The 23,322-nt window shown below is 41.3% G+C and overlaps 1 protein-coding gene across 2 annotated transcripts in view; it reads right to left on the bottom strand.

The window, feature by feature from the left end:
- Positions 1-21,640, bottom strand: part of sgk1 (serum/glucocorticoid regulated kinase 1) — an 86,816-nt gene extending 65,176 nt beyond the window's left edge. The window contains exons 1-2 of one of the 2 annotated variants that reach the window (XM_080192736.1): positions 21,516-21,640; positions 12,413-12,628 (exon numbers count right to left, since the gene is read on the bottom strand). In XM_080192736.1, the coding sequence (XP_080048862.1) occupies positions 12,413-12,628; positions 21,516-21,584 (285 nt within the window). In that variant the 5' untranslated portion in view covers positions 21,585-21,640. The remainder of the gene's footprint in view (positions 1-12,412; positions 12,629-21,515) is intronic. The other variant, XM_080192737.1, reaches the window with a different exon arrangement.
- Positions 21,641-23,322: the final 1,682 nt, after the last annotated feature.

Below are 23,322 nucleotides of genomic sequence, written 5' to 3'. Positions count from 1 at the left end.
GAGAGAGGCTGACAATCACCCTCCCCTCCCCTGAAACCTACCCAAAATCCACTTTCAGTTAAAATTTCACTAATGAGGCAAACATATTCAAAACTATCCCTTCCAGACCCACATAATTATCACAAAATAAATCAGGAAATAAGACATGTACTTGGAAATAGGACTGTTGTTTGGACTAAAAGGCCTGGATTGAGAGGGCTGGGGTGCTGTCTGCAACCTTGGCCCAGCTGAGACATCCCATTCCATTGCAATAACTCTGAGGTCTCAGTTGCTCAGGATCTGTACCAAGCACAGTGATATACCACGGTTACTAAAAATAATCAGCAGAACTTGTCACCACAAAAGTTAATTGTGCAACAGACATTGGAAATGCTTGGGCACATTCCATACTTTCACTTCACCCTATGCTCTTTCAAAACCTAGCATCGATGGAGCAAAGATCAGAGAAATAGGGAAGCAAGAAGCATGGCATTGCCAAGAGCTCTGTTATCAAACTCCATAAATCTTCTCAAGAGCTAATCCTGCCAGAGGTGACACACTATTATGGAATGAAAGATGCTTACCTAGCACCTGTATCACATATGCTGCAGATTCAAAGAGCAGTCAGTTTTGTAACTGGATTGCTATTAATCCAGAGGGCTGGGCTAAGTGATCCACGGGCATGTATACAGATTCTTCAGTGGCAGCTGCAGGATTTAAATATCTTTAATGAAATAAAACCTGGAATAAAAAAGGTAACACCAGTAATAGCAGCCATGGAATTACCAGGTTATCATCAAAAAGCATTTGGCTCTCTAATGGCCTTTAGGGAAGGACTTTGTTTGCCTGGTCTATGTATTTTTTTAATGATTTCATGGGATGTACATGTGACTGACAAGGCTGACATTTGATGCCATCATTAATTGCCTTTGGATTGAATGGTTTGACAGGTAGGAGTTAGCCACATTGAAACCACACGTAGGCCTGAAGATATTCTTTCCTGAAGAACATTACTGAACGAGATGGGTTCTTACAACAATCGATAATGGTTGTCCCGTTACAGAGACTCGCTTTCAATTCCAGACTGTAGGAATTGAATTTAAATTCCACCAGCTGCCATATAGAATTTGATCCCAAGTCCCTAGAGCATTAGTCTGGGTTTTTGGATTACCCATGTAGTGGCATTATCACTGGACCACCATCTCCCAATATGTGACTAAAACCAACGTGGTTAATACCCTCTGAATTGCAAAGAAGAAACAGTAAGAAGTCTTACAACCCAAGGTTAAAGCCCAACAGGTCTATATCAGGTGAGTGATGATAGAGTGGCACTCCGATACTCGTGCTACCAAACAAACCTGTTGGACTTTAACCTGGTGTTGTGAGACTTCTTACTGTGCCCACCCACGGCCACATTATGGCAAAGAAAAAATAAAGACCTTGGCAATGACACCCACAGAATACAAAGACGGCAGTTCCACTAATATCCCAAATATACCTTGAATGCCATTTCTGCAATGATGTACTGTGCTGAATCACTGTGTGTCTGACTACAATGTGCATACACAGCAATCTTTCAAATTACTCAAAATCAATGTTAGAAGTTCCAAAGGATGTATCACAATGTTTTTCAGTCCTTAATTTCTCAGATGAAATGTAGAATAGCATTTCCACTGCATCTTTCGGTTGTTGCCCTTCCCTTATGCAATCACTTAAGCAACCTTCAATTAATTTACACCTCTCCAACAGAACAGAGGAGGCAGCAGAGAGGCAGCTTGACTTTTCCAGGAGGTCCTGGGGCAGCCAAGTCCCACTTTTCACTTACAGGTCCCCGAGGGACACTTCTGACAAAATTGACACTAAGGCACCCACCTGCCTGTGGCAAGTGCTTCAAATCTCTCCAGAAATCCAAGGGATAAGTTGCCAGAAAGCAGGAGTGCAACACAAATAGAGGGCAAAGTACGCTACAATATTTTAACACCTGACATACCCCATTCTTGTTGGGTGCGAGTAACAAAGTAAGGTTTGAGTATTTTGCTCAGGTGAAACAAGGTGAGGTGCTGATCACTTCTTTCGAAAGAATGTTGGAAATGGAGAGGGATCAAGGAAAGCAGGCGGCAATTATGGGTTGTGATGATGCTCTGTTTAGAAGCATATAATGCATAGAATACCTACAGTACAGAAAGAAGGCACCTGGCCCATCCAATCTGCACCGACTCTCCAAAAGATCATTCTAGGTAGGTCGTCTCCTCCACCCGATCTCCAGAAACCCAAGTATTTATCATGATCAATCGACCTGACCTACTCATGTTTGGACACTAAGGGGCAACTTACCATGGCCAATCCACCTAACCTGCACATCTTTGGAGTGTGGGAGAAAACTGGGGCACCCTGATGAAACCCACACAGACACAGAAGATACAAATTTCACACAGTAGGAGATTTTCACAGTAACTTCATTGCAGTGTTAATGTAAGCCTACTTATGGCTAATAAACAAACAAACTTAAAATCCATCAGATGCAGGCCTCTGTATTCCAAGCTTCATTTCTTGAAACAAGACACAAATAGATCATTAAGCTTCTTGTCTCTCTCGCCTGATGAAGTACATTACAATTCAGGAGGTTAAAATGATATCAGTTTATGGTGTGAACTGGGCATGCCTTTTTCCATGTGTACCCGTATATCCCCCTAATTATTTGGAAGTGGGCTAAGAAAACAGTCAAACAAGGTGATCTATGAATTGTGAAGATGCTGTATTTCACAGCAAGAGTTCCCATTGGGCTCATCTAATTCAATGAGTGAAAGAATACAAAATGGCAAAGCTACAATGCTTCATCATATTAGTGATCTGCCGTGCTTGTGTTACAACTCTCAACTATCTCCCTACATTTTTTTTCTGTGTCTTGTAAAAGTGAACTGTGTCTGCTTCTGTTATAAAGATTTGCAGTCAAAACAAGACTTAGCTGCCAACTTGGATCTCTTCTCCCCCATCTTTTATTCCCTCCTCCCTACCCCGTGTTCTCAGGCTGCTGGGATGACTAACATTGCAAACCCAATACCTGCCCCTTAAGATCAAGAGTTTCCCAGCACAGAGGTGTATGAGGCATTTATTGATTACCAAGTCAGAACAGCACAAACAGCTCAGCCTGTTCCTACTTTCAAATGCATCCAAATAACTTGACCTGCATTCTGAGCAGTCAATGGGCAGACTCCCAAGTTGATTTGATTATATTGCGACATAGTGATGCAATCAAGGTAATGGGTGATAAAGCCACTAGATTCAATGGATTTGATTGGGTTTGTTTTAACTCAAGACCTCTCTGTTACTCTGTTCTAGTCACCAGTTTTTTCAAATCTGAATCAAACATTTGGAATTAGGCAGGAGTTAGGAGTTCAAGGGGGTGCCACAATGGTTAGCACTGCTGCCTCACAATGCTAGGTTTGATTCCCGGCTTGGGTTTCTGTGTGAAATCTTTACATTCTCCCCGTGTCTATGTGGGTTTCCGTCTGGATGCTCCAGTTTCCTCCCAAGATCAACTGCAGGCCTCTGGAGTCCAAAGATGTGCAGGTTGAGGAATTGACCTTGCTAAAATTGCCCCTTAGTGTCAGAGGGACTTGCTAGGGCAAATGCCTGGGGTTATGGAAATAGGACCTGGGTAGGATTGTGGTTGGTGCAGACCTGATGGGTTGAATGGCTTCATTCTGCACTGTAGGATCCTATGATTCTATGAACAGGCAGTGACATGATACTGGGTTGCTTCTGGCCACATCCAGTTCCTGAAAGAATAGATGACAGCAAGCTTCAAAAGCTTGTTTCAAACTGTTAAACTGTGTCATCCAGCAGATGCTTTACCTGCAGCAGGCTGAACTTGGGTAATGCGACTTGCTCCTGTTTGCACACAAGGCTAATAACATAGCCAGCTCGATGATAAAAATATATGGATTAAGTTACGAAGGAAAGAAGAGGCTTATGGTTTCACTGCCCAGTAAACATAGGAAACATCCAGCCCTGCCATGCCAAAAGCAGCATTATCTACTTTATTTACAAACTCAGGAAAAAGAATCTTGTAAAACATGTTAGGGAAATATTTTTTAGATCACGAAGCCTCAGTCTTGTCAGACTTGAACTAACCACCATTTAACACAGAGGTAGAAGTGTCAACCTGACAATCATTTTGGCTCATGTATGTATACTTGATTACAATAACCTCGAATCATTGCTGGCAATTGGTGAATGATTCTTAATGAATTCACCATTCCTCCCTTCCCTTGCTTTAGCAGAGGGAACAGTTCACCAAGCAGGCTTGCAGCTGCATTCAAAGAGTAGACAAAGTAACAGGTTAAACATGTGTCTACTAATATCACAAGCAGCAAGATTTAGGCTCGCGTGTTATTTGTAAGCATGTCAAGCAGTATTTATAAGGACTGCTGGAGGCTGTCGGCAAAATAGCAATTAAAATGTTTTCGCTTACCCAAGTGAGAAGCCAAGAGAAACAGGAATGCTTACCTTTGAACTATCTCATATAACCTAACCAAGTTATATTAATATTTTTGCAAGGCAATCACAACTAGAACACATTTAAGCAGATTTAACTCCTGCTTGCTAGAGTTATCACAAATGGAGTTGGATAAAATGATGCATTTATTAACACAACAAAGACAGAAAATGCTGGAGAAACTCAGCAGGCCTGATAACATCTGTGGAGAGAGAATGGAGCTCTGACAAGGGATCACCCAGACTCAAAACATTGGCTATTCTCTCTCCAGATGCTGTCACGCCTGCTGAGTTTCTCCAGCAATTTGCTGTTTTTGTTTCAGATTCCAGAATTCACCGTATTTTGCCTTTATCATTCATTAACACTATTTCTTGGTCAGCAGTGCTGGAATTTTACCATCTCGTCTGCCCCAGAAACGGGGTGGGTGAGGCATGCAGAACGGCATTCGCCGTCAGCCTCGGGTGGGACCCTACAATCCTCAGGCGGGCAAGAATTCCGGTACATATTTAACCCATGGCAAAGTTATTTGTCAAGATAGGTTTAAAGTCTAAAACAAAGATAAAGCAGGTATTTGCCTTACTAGGTTGGCTGCTGTTGGGTTGGGTTGTACAGTCTATCTCTATAATGCTCAGTTACTCCTCTGCAGGGCCACTGGCTTCTTCTTTCAGTTATCCTGCCTTTGTGCTTGGTTGATCTACCTTGCACATAGCTTATCTCTCAGTGGTTCTGGCTTTAACAGCTGTGATACACATTTCCTTCAGTTTAACCAAGGACTTAAGGGATTGAGATTAAACAAGATTTCTCCCCTTCAACTCTCATAACCTTGGTGGAACAGTTGCAAAATTCATCAGAAATGTCATTGAAATTGATAGAATGAACGTTGCGCGGATCCCTGAATAGGCTGTCGATCTGCCAGCTGAGGGGTCTGGCAGTGAAAGTAAAAATTTAACTTTGTAATCTGACCACTTTGTTGCCCACCCCATTTTCCTGTGATAGGGGTTTTGGTGGCACAGTCGTAGTGTCCTTGTCTGTCAACTAATCCTTGAACTAATAGCCCACAGGCACAAGGTAACACCCCTGGGTCATGTGTTCAAATTCCATCATGGTAGCTGGTGGAAACTAAATTCAATCAATTAATAAAAAAATTGAAAACATGGAACTATCATTGTTTGTCATAAAAACACATCTGGATCACCAATGCCCTTTAGGGAAGGAAATTTTGCGACTTTACCTGTTCTGGCCTACACGTGACTCCAGACCCACAGCAATGTGGTTGACTCCTAACTGCCCTCTGAAATGGCTGAGCAAGCCATTCAGTTGTGTCAAACTGCTACAAAAAATTGAAAAGGAATAAAACTGGATGGACCATCTGACATCAACTTATGTATCAGAAATGAAAATGATACACACAGCCCTGTAGATCCTGCAAAGTTTTCCCTACTAACATCTGGAGTCTTGTGCCAACATTGGGAGAACAGTGCTGCACAAGAACAGGCCCTTCAGCCCACCAAGCTTACACCAACATATAGTACCTTTCTAAACTAAAGACCTTTTGCCTCTACTAGGTCTATATTTCTCTGTTCTCATGCATCTGTCAAGAGGCTTCTTAAACATTGCTATTGTATCTGCTTTCACCACCTCCTCTGGCAGCACATTCCAGGCACTTACCATCCTCTGCGTAAAAAAAAATTTCTCTCATCTCCTTTGAACTTTCTCCCCTTTACCTTAAATGTCTGTCCTATAATTATTAACATTTCTACTCTAGCCCAGTCAAGATTAGTCTGGGCTAGTCTAGACAAGACCAGTCAATCACCAGCCCAATATAGTCATAATAATCACTGAATGACACCTTTCAGTCAATGCCCCAGACACTATGAGAGGTGGTGTCACAGTGGCATGCAGGTGAGAGGGAGTTGCCCTGGGAATCCTCAACAATGCTTGTGGACCCCATGAAGTCACACAACATCAAGTTAAGATATAAGGAAATTCCTACTGAATACCACCTATTGCCCTCTCTTACATGATAATTCAGTACTCCTCCATGTTGAACACCAGTTGCAGAAAGTACTGAGGGTAGCAAGGGCACAGATGTTACTTTAGGTGGGGGGCTTCAATGCCCATCAAGAGTTGCTCAATAAAATGTATATAGATTGGGTTAGCTGAGCCCTGAAGGACATTTCTGCCGAGTGGCCTGCGAAGTGTCAATCATCCAGACTCTTTAAAGTATCAATGACAAAAAACTCAAAATCTTGAAACCACTCAACTTATGTAAACAAATACCGTGAAACTGATAGCAGAAGTCAGAGACCCTGAACTCCCAATCAACCAATGTTTTCATTGGGTTGCAGGTATTTTTATAACAGTAAAGGTTGCCAGGGCTCTCAGCCATTACACTTGTTCAAACAACTGAGCTGCAGAGAAAACATTACTTGATTGAGAACGCAGATTTTGTAGTCAATTTCACAATGCTTATTTATAGAAGGTTAAGAGGTTTCAAGCTTTTGTAATGTTTTTTATTAAAATGTATGGGTGATTGACACTTTTTATTGCCTTTCAAGTGAAATTACGTTAACATATTAGAAAGATTTGAATGATTTACTTTCGTAAAAGGCTTTTTTTACACATCTTACTGCCAAAATAGGGTTCATTGGTTATATACAATATATAGTGAGTCAATGGATATAGAATGTCATAGCATATCACCGGTTAAATGAGGGGGCACAGGGAGGGTGTTTGGGGTGAGGGGAAGGGCAGAGCTAGATGATGGAAGCATGAGGCATGTTTGGTGGGGCAAATCTTGGTATTGGGACTTGAGGGGCATTGAGGGTGGGTGGAAAGGTAGAGCTTAGCATGGGATATGAGAGGCCATTGGGAGTGGTGGACAGGCATAGCCTAGCATGGAGGACATGAAGAAATATACTCTCCTGCAGACAAGGGTTTATAACTCCCCTGAGGAATGTGAACCGTGACTTTTTAAAACTTGGCCAACTCCAAAACCGTGGAGAACTAGGATATGCCCTTCTCCACATTGGAGCCAGCCAGGTCCAGATTGCCAGACCTTTTGATGGAAGTTAGATCGTATCCTGTAAAGGCACATGTGAAAAAAATCTGACACTTTGGGAAGGTGGTCAGGAATCCCGGAAGCAGGACCTACCTCCCAATTTTAAAGGATTCCCAAGTTATCGCAACTTGGTGAAAACTCAGGCCATAGATCAAGAACAATTTATTGGAAAAATGTAAATTTCAATGAAGTAAAAGTCCTCCCACCTCATGATGGTTCTCACTGGACATTTAATCCATAAATCACATATAGGAGGCTTGCAAGTTTCACATTATTGTAAAGCATTGTGCATCAGACTTTCATGAAAAACAAGCCATGATGATATTTATCCCAATACCATTTTGTGGGTCCATAGTAGAGAAAAGCCAGCTGAACATATTGTTAAAGAATATTATCACTGATTAATGTTGATGGTGTCAGAGAGGTGATAAACATTCGGCTGCCAATTAAACCCACACATTGTACATTCTGCCAGTTATACCTGCTGCATGTTGTATACCTGATCATTGTACGTGCTGTCCCACTTCCCACATTGAAGTTGGAAGTTTAAATCATTGCTTGCTGTTTGGTTCTGAATTTCACTGTACAAATGTTTCAGAAAATATCGATATTACCCTATGCGCAGAAAGACACAACTCCTATTTTGATAATGAAAATATAAGAAAGCATATGACTGCAGAGTGTATTGGAGTGCTAATGTATTATGCCATGTAGTTATTGGCTGTGGTCGTGTTTTGAAACTTATCTCTGGTTGATACAGTAGAGGGTATTAAATAGAGTTGTGATATATGGGTATCTATTGTATATTGTGATTTGGGGTATGGACTGCCTCTTTAAGAATATGGGTCAGGAGACCCCTGGCAATTCAGTCATCCCAGTGTGGGACTCTGTTGGGCCTGAGTCTGAATCAGCACACAGTTAAATAAAGGGCTCCCAGTGTTAAAGTTATCAAGCCTACCTTGTGATTCCATAGGGGAATACATAACAAGGGCATATATCTCACAGGGATGGCAATGAGGGTTAGGCAGAACTCATGCTTAGACTACTGTTGCCAACCTACTTGATGCCAAGCTCCCCACAGTGTTGCATGGTGTAAGGATTGAGGGGGATAAGAAGAAAACAGATATTTGAAAAGATTGTCATGTTACGGAGTCAAGCAGATAAAAGAAAACAGTGGAAAGGGTGAGGAGCCGATTCCCATTACAGTGTGCGAAACAGCCTTCATTCAATTCTTTCGCAAAGGGCAGTTTTGAGTTGTGTCCCAGCGCTAGCCTTTGAAATGTTCCCCAGCTGCAACAGAGCTGATTTCTGACTTAATTCCAATAAGCGCTCAGCAACAGGAATAGGTCAGGAAAATCTTACTCTGCAAAATATATTCCATATGTGTCCTTCAGCTTCAGAAAGATTTGCTTCCATGAGTCAAAATATCTTTTAGTGGTTTTGATTCCAGTGAAAGTGACTAATAAAGAAATGAAATGTGTCAACTGTTTTTAACCATTGCTTACAAGAGGACTGTTGAGGATATTGGGTTGATATTTGTCCTGGGAGGTCATGGAAATTAACTGATATACTGAATGAAATGGAACTGAAAACTGGAGATCAGGCAGGACATCTAACTGGTGGCCTGGCAAGCTCCAAACAGTGTTGCAGTTTAATAGAAAGTCAGATCTACAAGGATTGCAGACAATGCTTTAATGCATGAGAAACTATCAACCTGCAGAATTCAGTTTTATTCAACAAGCAAGGCATTCTTCACAGTGCCAGAGACTGGGGTTTAACTCTAGCCTTGGGTAACTGTCTGTGTGGAGTTGCACTTTCTCCCCGTGTCTGTGTGGGTTTCCTTTGGATGCTCTGGTTTCCTCCCACAGTCCAAAGATGATTGATTGGCATGATTAATTATCCTCAGTGTCAGGGTAAATACAGGGATAGGGCCTGGGTGGGAAAGTTGCCAGTGCAGGCTCAATGGGCTGAATGGCCTCCTTCTGTACTTATTGGTATTCTATGATTTCAAATCTGCTCATTTTCACACAGACACATTAAGGGAAGTTTGTGGCCTCTCTCTCGAGGTGGCGAAGTGGGTATTCATCCCTGGATATGCTTTTGTACCTGCTGACAGCCAGCTATAAGGGCCAATGCCAGTAGCCACAGCATCAGCCATGCTCCACCACTCTTTCAATCAAGTCTAAGACAAGGAATAAATTACAAGCAAAAAGTTTATACTTAAATAATAGATAAATATTTTGGATTGAGCCAATAGATAAAAAATAAATCGAAGTTGAAAAAATATAAGATAATGGACAGTTAATTAGGTGCTAATTTCACAGACGATTTATGGTTCAAATGGTACTATTTAATTATCTGCCTTCCTCCAATGCTTTGTTCTTGAATGATTTTATGTAAATTGAATAGATTGACCTCCTCCAGCCCCACAACCCTCTGAGATGTCTGCCTTCCTCTCATTCTCACTTCTTGCATTTCCCCAGTTTTAATTACATCACCTTCAGCTGCCCAGGCCCTAAGTTCTGTAATTTCCCCCTTAAACCTCTTCACCTTCCTACCTGCTTTTCTTCTCATAAGATATCTTAAAACTGCACCTTACCCAATATCTCCTTTTATGGCTCTGTCAATGTTTGAGTGATAAAGTTTTTGTGAAGCACTGAGATATTTCAATATGTTGAAGGTGTTATGCAAATTGTTGCCGTAATACGTTGGGGGAGTAATGGATAGTTTGGTGGGATGACTGAACTGCACCCTGAGAACAAAGAACATTATCTCCAATTTCATTTGGATCCGAAGGTGTGAACTGATTTCCTGATAATTACTATACATTTTTGATAACATGGAATCATAGAAACACTACAGTGCAGAAAGAGGCCATTCGGCCCATCGAGTCTGCACTGACCACAATCCCACCCAGGCCCTACCCCCATATCCCTTCATATTTTACCCCTAATCCCTCTAACCTACACATCTCAGGAGACTAAGGGACAATTTAACATGGCCAATCAACCTACCCTGCACATCTTTGGACTTTGGGAGGAAATCGGAGCACCTGGAGGAAACCCACACAGACACAAGGAGAATGTGCAAACTCCACACAGACTGTGACCCAAGCTGGGAATCAAACCTATGTCCCTGGAGCTGTGAAGCAGCAGTCCTAACCACTGTGCTACCGTGCCGTCCCTGGCACGGTACCTCCATTATCTCTATTTTCATTTGGATCCAAAGGTGTGAACTGACTTTCTGGTGATTTTTGATAATACATAAGTTGTTATAATGTAATATATAATATATTATGTAATATGTAAGTTGTTATAATGGAAGCAGCTCTACCTCTGTGCTGCTGCCAGCAGTTAACATACTACCTTCACTTGGTTTGTGATGATCTGAAGGATGGTATTGTCTATTGACATTGGCTAAAGATTATTCTATTGCTCTGCGATATACTACTGTTTAATACTCCTCACTATTTATAATACAATTACAGGAGGCAATGCGATAAATTACATTTGAAACACTTTTTTTGCAATGATCTATTAATTGTGCTTTAGTTTCTTTCCCAATGGATGGGTGGAGTTTAGCATAACCCACTGGATTAAGCATTGCTGATGGAACAGGAGGCTGGTAAAACTGGGGGAGGGAAGTCCCATTGCTGACAGTGGGAAAACTGGGTATTTAGAGGGAAGATTGAATAGTTCAATGTGGGAATCCCACCCATTGGTGATGGATGTTAATTAGACTCATTAGTGAGCCACTTTTTAGCAATTATGCCTGAGCCCACTTGGATTTAGTGGCAGCTCAGGGATTTAACAGGATTCGCACAGGTGTCCCATGACTCCCAAAAGCCTCAGGAACATTATGAGGGACAGGTGATCACTGAAAGTCACCACCTGACATTTCACCTGAATCTCCTCCCCCTCTACACAGGCATCTTCCTTCCTGCAACCCCTATCCTGTCCAAGATTCCAGGTGAAGGCCAAAGTGCATTACTGATAACAGCCACTGATCCTGGTGGCATTGGCTGTATTGGCTGGCTGTAATTACCTGGCAGCTTTTGAGGGTGGGATTTCTATCTGACTGAGGACTTAATCGATGGGAGACACGATATTATCCGCATAAGCTCGATTGCACTTAAATTGAGTTGGACTGCCAATGGTTTAAAGGTTATTTATTCGTGTCACAAGTAGGCTTTCATTAACACTGCAATGAGGTTACTGTGAAAATCCCTGGGAAAGGCAAGACTGGATTCCCACGGGTTCTTCAATGGGTTTGTGGGACCCCTATAATCACAACTAAATTCCACCTGAAAACCAGAATTCTCTGACCTCACCCAAGGCCAGGATTCACCATTCTCTCTGGCAACGGTGGTGGGGCATCCAACACTAGAGAATTTGGGCCACTGTCTTTGAAGACAACAGGCACAATACGGTAACGCTTGATAAAAATTGTGGAGCATAAGTAACAACATTAAACATCTACAGAATGTAGAACTTCAAATAGGAAGTAGTCCAAAGTGGTACAGCACTTTTTATAATGATGCAATCAGCATGTATGATACCCTTTACCAGAACATGGATATATCATTTAGTAATAAGGTGTTTTACACTCCAGAATAGCTCGGAGGGGTGGAAGAAACCCATCATTCAAATGGTTCAGTCATTAACTGGGTTTCGAAAGCTGCCAGGTTTCAGCTGGCATTCAAATTTAAAAAGCCAATCAAACCATCACATTTTCCAAAAGCCTGACGTTGCTTTTTAGTTGCTGGAGATAAATGTGGAACAGCTAGTGCTACAGGATAATAAGGATTAAACTAGTTGTGCTAACACTAGTTGTGTTTGAGTAAAATGTTAATTTATTCTGATTGACGGGCTTACTTTGCAGCTTCTGCCATTTGCTCGCGTTCCAACTTTGACATCCTGAGTGATAGCCATTACTTGAAAAACATGGCATTCTTGACATGTAGATTGACATCTTAACTGAGGATCTGCATCTTTTTGCGGTGTGGCCTTCACAAAGGCACCAGAATTGTTCAAATGTGTGTGCTGGTGTTTGTCCACATTGACCTTTGCGTTCCTGATCCATCTCCTCACCTGCATATGGCAATCACAGTCTCAGATACAATGTAGATTTAAAACATTCATAGAAATTATACCACAAAGCTGTGATATTTCATAGAAATTCACTATAGTATATTGTAGATTGTAATGTGCCAAGTTAATCTCCAACATTCAAGTGTAGGATACCAGCAAAAGTAAAATGGTAAAAATGGTAAAGACACTACTTGCACAGCTGTTTAGATTCACAATGTTCTAAGCTCCTTAGACAGCACTTTCCAAATCCATGACTGCTACCATCTAGAAGGACAAGGGCAGGAGATCATCGTAAGCTGGAAGCTCCCCTCAAGGACAAAGACTATCCTAACTTGCAAAAATATTGCTCATCCTTCACTGTCTCTAGGTTAAATCCCTGGAATTCCCTCCCTAATAACACTGTCTGTGTACCTACACCACAATTTTTTTTGAACACAAAGCTAATTTATTTGACTTTAATCCGGAATATTAACCCCTATAACAGGATTGGATTTCATCAACTCCAGCAGAAACAGATCTATTGAACACATTTAAGTCCTGAATGGACTGCAGTAGTTCAAGAACTCAATTCATCACCATCTTCTCAGGAGCAACAAAGGATGGACATAAGAACATAAGAAATAGGAGCAGGAGTAGGCCATCTAGCCCTTTGAGCCTGCCCCACCATTCAATAAGATCATGGCTGATCTGTCGTGGCTCAGTTCCACTTTCCCGCCTTCTCCCCATAACCCTTAATCCCCTTGTCTATCAAGAACCTATCTACCCGCGTCTTAAATATATTTAGCGAGGCAACCTCCACCACTTCAACAGGCGTCGGTCTAGCTAGCCACACCCATATCACATGAACAAAATAAAATACAATTTTTGGGATTTTTCTTAAATTTCCTTATAATTGGATGCCATAAAACATCCCAGAAAACCTCAACTAAACCATCAATCCCTTCACTTTCTTTTTGAATGAGGGAGATCACTTTGACTTTGGGCAATACCTTAAAGCCAGTTATGTTGCATTTGCTGCCTACTAGACATTTTAAGGTTCATTTCACCCTTTTCCATTTTTTAGGTTCCCCAGGGCACATACAATTAGAAGAGAAAATTGGCAACCCGCATTTATGTCTTTTGCAATGTTGTTTTCAATCTATTCATTGGGAGTTTTATGGGTGGCACAGTGGTTAGCACTGCTGCCTCACAGCTCCAGGGACCTGTGTTTGATTCCTGGCTTGGGTCACTGTGTGGAGTTTGCACATTCTCTTCGTGTCTGCATGGGTTTCCTCCGGACGCTCCGGTTTTTCTCCACATTCCAAAAATATGTGAGGTATGTGCACTGGCCACGCTAAATTGCCCCTTAGTGTGTCAGTATGCAGAGGATAGAGGACTAGTGGAGTAAATACATGGGATTACGGGGATAGGGCCTGGGTGGGACTGTTGTCAGTGGAGATATGGCCTCCTTCTGCACTGTAGGGTTTCTATGGTTTCTATAAAAGAAGGATCTTCCATTTACATAATGCCTTTCACAATCTCAGGAAATTCCAAAACACTTGTCAGTCAATGAGGTACATTGAAGTGGAGTATGTAGGAAACTCAACAAACAATTTGCACACAGCAAGGCTCCACTAACAGCATTGAGCTAATGGTCAGGTAATCTGTTATAATCTGTTTTTAGAAGAGAGCTCTCCTGCTAACAGCGCTGTTGTCTCTTTTACATCCACCTGGACTTAAATGAAAGTACATTACTTTCCTTTCTTCCTGTGGGGAAACACCTGGCCTCCACCTGGGGTTTCCCAAACTTTCCAATACAATGCAAAACAGGAACTTGCCATAATGCAACATCAAAGGTGCCACCTGGGTTCCTACTGCTATGTATTCTAGTGCAATTTAACATTGTCTGGTAATTTTCTTATACTAACGTATGGCGTGTAAGCAACAATTTGAATGGGTTGCAGTTTCAAATTTGACTTGGAAGTTCTGACATGGTAGCTGTTACTGAGGCATGAGTCGAAAACAGTCAGAACTAAGGACAGACTAGAAATGCTACAGGAAAGATAGGGAAAATGGTTAAGCAAGAGGAGTAGCCTTTGTGGCTAAGGATAAACTCATTTCAATAATAGAGGATATAGTGAGAGATAAGCAAATAGTGGAAATATTATGGGTCAAATTAAGAAAGAGAAAAAGATTTGAGATTCTTGGGGATGCTCTGTATAGGCCCCCACCTCTGGAACAGATATGAAGCAGTAGCTTGTCCAGTTAGACAGGTAGCAAAGGCAGAGTGGTTTCACTGGGAATTTTTAACTTTCAATTAGATCAGGGTAAGCAGGCTAGCATGTGTCAGGAAGGCAGGCCATTTTTTGAGAGCATTCAGAATAGTTTTCTACAATTACATGCTCTATACCCAACAAGGGAGCAAGTCATATTGGATTAAGCAATGAGTAATGAGCCAGATTTAATTAACAACTTAACGGTAAATTAATATTTATCTCACAGCAATCATAAAATGACCAAATTCAATATTGCTGTGAAAAGAGAGAAACACAAAACAATTACCAAGATTCTAGATCTTGTTAAGACTGACTTCAATGCAATGAGGTTGTCCACAGTAAACTGGACAAGTTTTAATGGGTTAAAAGACAGACCAATTGGTGTTGTTCAAAAAGTAATCTAATGTGATGCAGTTTAAACTTCCAAGGACCAAGAGGTCCACTTGCCGTATATGAAAAATGATGTAAGGGACAACATAAAGTTACAGAGAAAGCGTACAGAAATGTAAAAATTAACATAGATCCAGGTGAATGAGAGAGATGCAAACACCTGCAAAGAGTGTCAAAACAGATGATAGGAGCTGCAAAAGGGAATATGAAAAGCTTGGATGATACCAAATCAACACAATTTTTTTAAAAATTACATTAAAAATAGGGTGGCCAGCAGAAAAAGCACAAGATAGTGACAAATCCACAATACTAGATGGTTTCCATCTCATCGTTTTAAAGAAAGTAGGTAAGAACATTGTAGATGCTCTAACTATAATCATCTGATAGCCTCTCAATTCACAAATATTCATTGAGATTGGAAAATTGTGCACATCATTTAGCTCTTTAAGAAAAATGAGGGAGGAAAACTAGGGAATTATAGATCAGGAAACTACAAGAGTCTATAATCAGAGATACAGTGGCCAAACACCTTAAAAGATGGAACCATAAAATTGTAAAAATATTAATAGATTAAGTAAATAACCAATAGGTGGCAAGGTGGCACAGTGGTTAGCACTGCTACCTCACAGCGCCAGGGACCCGGGTTCAATTCCAGCCTCAGGTCACTGTCTGCGTGGAGTTTGCACATTCTCTCCTTGTCTGCGTGGGTTTCCTCTGGGTGCTCCGGTTTCCTCCCACAGTCCAAAGATGTGCAGGTTAAGTTGAATGGCCATTCTAAATTAGCCCTGGTGTCACGGGGATTAACAGGGTAAATATGAGGGATTATGGAAATAGGGCCTGGGTGGGATTGTGGTTGGTGTATTCAATGGGCCAAATGGCCTCCTTCTGCACTGTAGATTCTATGATTCTATGACCAAAATTGTGGTAAATAGATTTCAGTGCAGGCAAATGTGAAGTCATCCAGTTTGAATCTAAAAAGAATTGAACATTATACTTTCTAAATGTTGAAAAACTGGAAAGAGTAGAGATTAAAGAACATTAACATGGACCATTAACATGTCATAAAAGGTACAGGAAATAATCAGAAAAGGCCAATGGAACACTGGCCTTGGTATCTAGGGGACTAGAATATGAAGTATTAAAAGTTATGCCGCAGCTATCAAAAGCCTCTCTAGGCAAGCACCGAGAGTACTATGAATGATTCTAAGCACCACACTGTGGGAAGCACTTATTGGCCTTGGTTGGACTGCAAATTTACCACAATATCTGGACCCCAAAGGTTAAAATATGCTGAGCGATTACACAAGCTGTGGATTTATTCCCTGAAATTCAGAAGGTTGAGGGGTGATTTAATTGAAGCTTTCACTATGTTAAAGGGAGCAGGAAAGATTGGGGAATCGGGGGCCATGGGACATAGTCTAAACATTGGAGCCGCCTTTCAGGAATGAAATTAGAAAACACCTCAATACACATGGGGAATGATTTTACCTTCTTGTCCCACTGGTCAATGGGCAGGATGGGCCAGTAAGATCACAAGATAGGTGAAAAATCTGCTTCGCACCCAAATTCTCACCTTTTGTGACCTTACCAGCACCAGATATCCAGTGAGATCAGCCTTTGGGCACTTGCCTGGCACCCTAACAGTGCCAGCCTTGCACCATGGCACTTCCCACAGGGCTCCCTGGCTCTATCAGTCAAGCACACTGGCAGTGCCCACCAGGAACTGGGCAATGACAAGCGGGAAGGATTTGATGGGCCAGGGCCTAAACGGAGACAGACAATGGGGTGCTGTGCATCCTGTACCTGGGAATGGATGGGTCGGCTGGGAACACCGCGCACTCTGTAACCAGCCATCAACTAGGAGGGGCAGTGACAGACTGGGCCAGGATGGGAGGAACAGGGGCAATTGGTCAGTGCGTGCTGGGGGGAGGGGGGTGGGGGAAGCAGAGGGCAACGATAATGGGGATGGATATAGTGACAGATTTCCTCTTTTGCACTGTTGCATCAGAGAGATCTGCCCATGCACAATTGTTCCCTCTGTTATGAGCTGCCAGCTTTCAGGTGAGCTTCAACCCCTCCCTCCCCTTGCCCTGAATGTTTAGCAGCATTTTTTGCTCAGTGTGATAACATTGGATTTTTAACTTACCCAAAAAATCGGCACTTAGAATTTTTTTGGTAAGATCGTCTCTACAGAATGATAGAAGTTTGGAATTTTCTTTCACAGATGGCTAAAGATGCCATAAGACTATAGATGAAGTAACAGAAGTAAGCTATTCGGCCCATCGAGTTTGCTCTACCATTCAATGAGATCGTAGCTGAGCTGATATAATCCTCAGCTCCACTTTCTTGTCTTATCCCCGTAACACTTGATTTGATTTATTATTGTCACATTTATTCGGATACAGTGAAAAGTAGTGCTTCTTGTGCGCTATACAGAAAAAATATTCCATTCATAGAGTACATAGGGGAGAAGAGAAGGAGAGAGTTCAGAATATAGTGTTACGGTCATAGCTAGGGTGTAGAGAAAAATCAGCTTTATCTATTGGCAGGTTCACTCAAAAGTCTGATGGCAGCAAGGAAGAAGCTATTCTTGAGTCGGTTGGTATGTTATCTCAGACTTTTCTACCTTTGATTCCCTTACCAATTAAATGAATTTGAATGTTGAAGAAGGCGCAAGGGACTGTTCCTATATTGCTATCTTTTTAATTACTTGTGGATTCTCACCTTGACTGCAAATGACAGGTTCGCTTGTAGATTATTCACATTATTTTCCTTCCGAGATTTCGTATGAGATTGGGCTCTTAATATAAAAACACAATCCTTGCTCTTGAGAGTTTACCTAGTGGAAAAGTGCTTCTAATCAAGCTTAAAGTTTAAAGTTTATTTATTAGTGTCACAAATAGACTTACATTAACACTGCAATGAAGTTACTGTGAAAATCCCCCAGTTGCTACACTCTGGCGCTTGTTAGGTTTTACTAAGGAATACATTAGCGTGGCCAATTCATCTAACCAGCATATCTTTGGACTGTGGGAGGAACCGGAGCACCTGGAGGAAACCCATGCAGACATGGGGAGAATGTCCAGAATCTGCACAAACAGTCACCCAAGTCAGGAATTGAACCCAGGACCCTGGCTATGTGTCATCATGCCACCCAAAAGCCTGGCTGAGGTTGGCAGGCAGCGTAAATGATCTTGATATTTTCTTTATTATTTGTAATCAATGAATAATTGGTGGCTTAAATCTTTAAGTCAAAGACGTGTTTTTAGTCAGAAACATCAGAGAGGTTGAAGTACTCTTTAGCTGCTGCTGGCCACTTCAGGATTTGGAGAAATTGTGACCAGGCTACAGAAACCGTGCTTTAATAATCCTGGGAAGCAAATAAAATCAGGATGATACTTAGTGGTATGTGCAGCTGTTCCATTATTAAAGCATTCTATAATATGAAAAATGTTTTGTAATGTAAAATTCTTTGTTAAAGATGTAGCAATATCATATCATAACAATAATACAACATTACCTGGATTATCGTAACCATTTATAAATGTTACAAAGCCAGCTAAGATATACAAACATAGAAGCTAGAAGGAGGTGTAGGCCATTCAGCTTTTCGAGTCTGCACCACCATTTATTTTGATCATGGTTGATCATCAAATTCAATATCCTGATCTCCTTTCCTCCCATATCCCTTGATCCATTTAGCCCCAAGAACTATATCTAATTTCTCCTTAAATCAGAAACATTTTGGCTTCAACTACATTCTGTGGTAGTGAAATCCATATATTTACCACCCACCATCAGGGTGAAGAAATTTCTCCTCATCTCAGTCTGAAAAGGTTTACCTCTTATCCTCAAACTTTGATCTCTAGTTTTGGACTCCCCCACCATTGGGAACATTCTTTCTGCATCTAACTTGTTTAACCCTGTTAGAATTTTATAAATTTCTATGCGATTCCCTCTCACTCTTCTAAACTCCAGTGAATATAATCCTAACTGACTTAGTCTCTCCTCATTTGACGGACCTGCCATCCCAGGAATCAGCCTGGTAAACCTTTGCTGTACTCCCTCAATAGCGAGGACATCGTTCCTCAGATAAGATCACCAAAACTTCACATAATACTCCACGTGTGGGCTCACCAACATTCTATACAATTGCAGTATAACACCCCCATCCCAATACTCAAATCTTCTCTCTATGAAGGCCAACATACCATTTGCCTTCTTTACTGCCTGAAGTACCTGTGCGGTTACTTTCAGTGACTGAAACACAAAGAAACCAAAGTCTCGCTGAGTATTCACCTCTCCCAATTTACACCCATTCAAGTAATTATCTGTCTTCCTATTATTGCTACCAAAGTGGATAACCTCCCATTCATCCACATTGTACTGCATCTGCCATGGAAATGCCCAAACACTCAACCTGTCCAAATCATGCTGAAGCATCTCTGCATCCTCCTCACTGCTCAACCTTCAACCCAACTTTGTATCATCTACAAATTTGGTGATAATACATTCAGTTCCCTCTTCCAAATCATTAATATATGATGTGAACAGTTGGGGGTCCCAGATAGATCCCTGCGAAACTCCTATAGTCACTGGCTGCCAATCAGAAAAAGACCCATTTATGCCAACTATCTGTGGGTGGATTCTCCGACTTTGCTGGCAGCTGAGATTCTCCAGTCCTGCTGCTGGGCACAGAGATTTGGCTGTATGCCAAATTCTCCATTCTCGCTGTCAGCGGTGTGTGTGGGGGGGTTGGGGGGCGTTGTTGTTGGGGTGAACGGCCAGAGAATTCCAGCCATGACCTGAAATAATAGCGTTCTCAAGGGGAGGTTTTGTGATGTACTGGGTAGTGTCCCTGCCTCTGAAACTTAATGGCCTAGGTTCGAGTCCCATCCCAGGACCAAGGAAAGTGTGTTCACGGCATGGCCGACAGGTTGAATGTCAACCTGCAAAATCTTTCCGGCACTCCACTGGCAGAGTGACTGAGACTTCTGGTCAGCCATGCTTGATGCAGAGTGGTGCTCTTCAAGCAATAAACCTCTGGAGACAGGCTAGTGGTCTGTTCTGGAAAAAAACCTCACCATGAGAAGAGAAACAACAAACAACAGGGCCCTCATCCCCATTTTTGTTCTTAAATACTTGTACTGATGTCTGATTCTCTATTATTACTGGTGTAGCACAGTGCAGGGTGATTTATTGATTATGCACTGGACTGACTTCTTATCTCCAAGCGCCAAGTGCTATTTGACACTACGGCAAAGGTTCAGGTCAATAACAACAAGAAAGACCTACAGTGACTGACTGTAATCAGATTGGATATCATCCTGATAAGTCTTTACAACATTCATTCACAGAAACAAATTCAAGTGACAATGGTGCTTTCATCTGAAATATGAGTCAGTAGACTAGCAATGACATGAAAGTTCTCCCTCTAGAACAAACCATCTGAATATTTAATTCATAGGTTTGAGTGCAGCTAATTCATAGTTTATGAATATGAAGAGTGATCCAGTGGGTGTTCGTACATCGGGTGTCTTAAAAAAGATACAAATTAATTCTTGCAGTGATATCCACGCATTAGTCTGAAACTCAATCACATAAGCCTGAACGATCATTGAATATGTATAACATTAAAGAAGGACATGCAGAAATAAACTCTTTTGAATGCAACAGCGCGCCAGATGAGATCTTTTACACAAGTCATCAATCAGGTGATGCTCTAATAGTATGCTTCTGTTAAACAATGCACTAAAACAATTGACAGTCTAGAGGTTAATATTAAAATTCAGTTAATAGTCATTTTCATTTTTGCTGCAGTGAACACAGCATTGAGGTTTTGAAGTTATCACTAAAGCTGCAACTTAATTCTGACCTTAAAATCATAGTAAATAAATTATGTAAAATGAAGAGTTGTTGGCATTCAGAAGTTGTAACATAGAAGCTTTTTCCAAGGAAAATTATTCCCTCAAATCAAATTGTATAAAACATTGTTCCAAATAATATTGCAAACTGTTAGGGAGGTTTAATTTTTTTTCTATAAAAGCAGATCCTTAATTTTAAAAGACACTTGAGACTAATGGCTTTTGTAACTATATCCCTTGACATTTATATTTAACCCAGTTATTCTGATCCTGTGTCTTAGCTGTCAGATTAAAGCTGTGACATTGAGATAATTGCTCTTTCAAAGGGAGCTGCAGTATAATAGAGATGAATTGCAAAACAACATTAAACCTTCTTACCCGCTTCTTTAAAAACTGAAATGCAGAGCATTTGGTGACAGAAAAGCCAGCTATTGTCCTGTTTCTCATCTTCAGAATCCTGCAATGAAGCAGTACTCCGGCTCCAGCAGCCTGTTAAATCTGCTTAGTCAGTACATCTGCTTTTCTCCATTCTCCACACTAACAGTCATTTGTGAAATGAAGGGAAAGTGCTCAGCAGTTGGTAACGGTGGGACTCCCTGAAGCCCAGGTGATGTTTTCTGCCGTCTCACAGCTGTATTGCATCAGTTTCTCAATCCACTCCTCAGCCCCAGTGTAACAGCCTGTTAAGTCACAGCGCAGAGTTCATTATGAAATAAAATCACTGTGCATTCGGGTAGGTGCCAGCAAAGTGGTTTCTATCGCCGCACTTTTAGCAGGCAGTGCAAATGAAGGCAATTCAGGCTTTCTTGAGAACTGTATTGTTTATCTCATCACGCTGTGCCTTCACTGAGGATACAGCTCCTCAGCCTCCTTCGGGGCATCTTGTGAGCCTCAGAGGTGAACGAAAGCAAAAAAAACAATGAGTCGCCAAAGAGAGCATAACAAGATCATCATTAGTGGAAAATTCTAGGAAATGTTATCAGATTCGCTCAAACATTATTTGTAATCAGTCAGTGATGAATTCTAAATGCTCCTCACATTTAGCTGAATCTCTCTATTGTTCCTTCGAGAAATGTACTGCTGGGATAAGCTTAATGTTTCTTTGAGCTATGAGATAGTTTTAGCAGAAGATGTGTCTGAAGTATGACAACGGTAAATCGCCGGCCTCTTCTTCCAATCACAAACGCATCAGAAGGTCGGCTATACAGCCACAACTCTATTTCACACTGAACCTAATTTGTACTCTTGCAGCACTCAACCTTCAGCTCCTCTTTGTGGAATGATCAGAGATAATCAGTATAATACAGCTCTGCCTGTTAACACTGCCGGGGATAATGAGTTGTTTTGATAAAATGTACCATGATGGGTAACTGGAGCTTTAAAAGTGAGCATGTACAATTATTTTGGAACGACGTGCGCTTTTATTGGAAGCTTGGTGTGCATTGGAGTGTAAATTATAAACCCAAGATTAATTGAAAACCTTCAGAAATGGTCTGATTCAATCAGTTGCTGACTAAATAAGGTTCAGAATTGAATTTACGATTCTTTGGGTCAGTACATTCTAATCCTGGAAGAAAGTCGTTAATTTTTATTATATAATCCTCCATGGGATATGTGTGTCTTGATGGCAAAGCCAATATTTATTGCCCATCCCAAATTGCCACTCAGATATCCAGAATTTTGATCAAATGATAATAAAAGAATGCCATTAAAGTTCCAAGTCAGGATGATGTGTGACTTGGAAGAAAACTTGCAATGGTAGTGTTCCAATGCTGTCCTTGTCCTTCTAGGTAGGTAGATGTCACCAGTTTGGAAGATCGTGTTGAAAGAGATTTAGAGATTTGCTGTAGCACTCTTCGAGATGGTACATCTACATCATGGCGGGGAACACCACCACCTGGAAGTTTCCCTCCAAGCCACTCACTACTCTGACTTGGAAATATGTCACTGTTCCTTCAGTGTGACTGGGTCAAAATCCTAGAATTCCCTCCCTCACTGAACTTAAATTCAGGGACCCCAGTGAGTCTAGAAGGCAGCTCACCACCACCTTCTCAAGAGTAACTAGGGATGGGTAATGATGGCCTAGCTAGTGACATCCCACAACGTGCAAATGAAAATAAATAAATAAATAACACTGTGCACTACTGTGAATACGATGGGTATAATAGTAAGCTTACGATCTACG

Source organism: Carcharhinus amblyrhynchos, chromosome 7, assembly GCF_965287045.1.
Source record: "Carcharhinus amblyrhynchos chromosome 7, sCarAmb.v2.hapA, whole genome shotgun sequence".
Lineage (NCBI taxonomy): Eukaryota > Metazoa > Chordata > Chondrichthyes > Carcharhiniformes > Carcharhinidae > Carcharhinus > Carcharhinus amblyrhynchos.
This window is presented reverse-complemented; position numbering and strand designations above follow the sequence as displayed.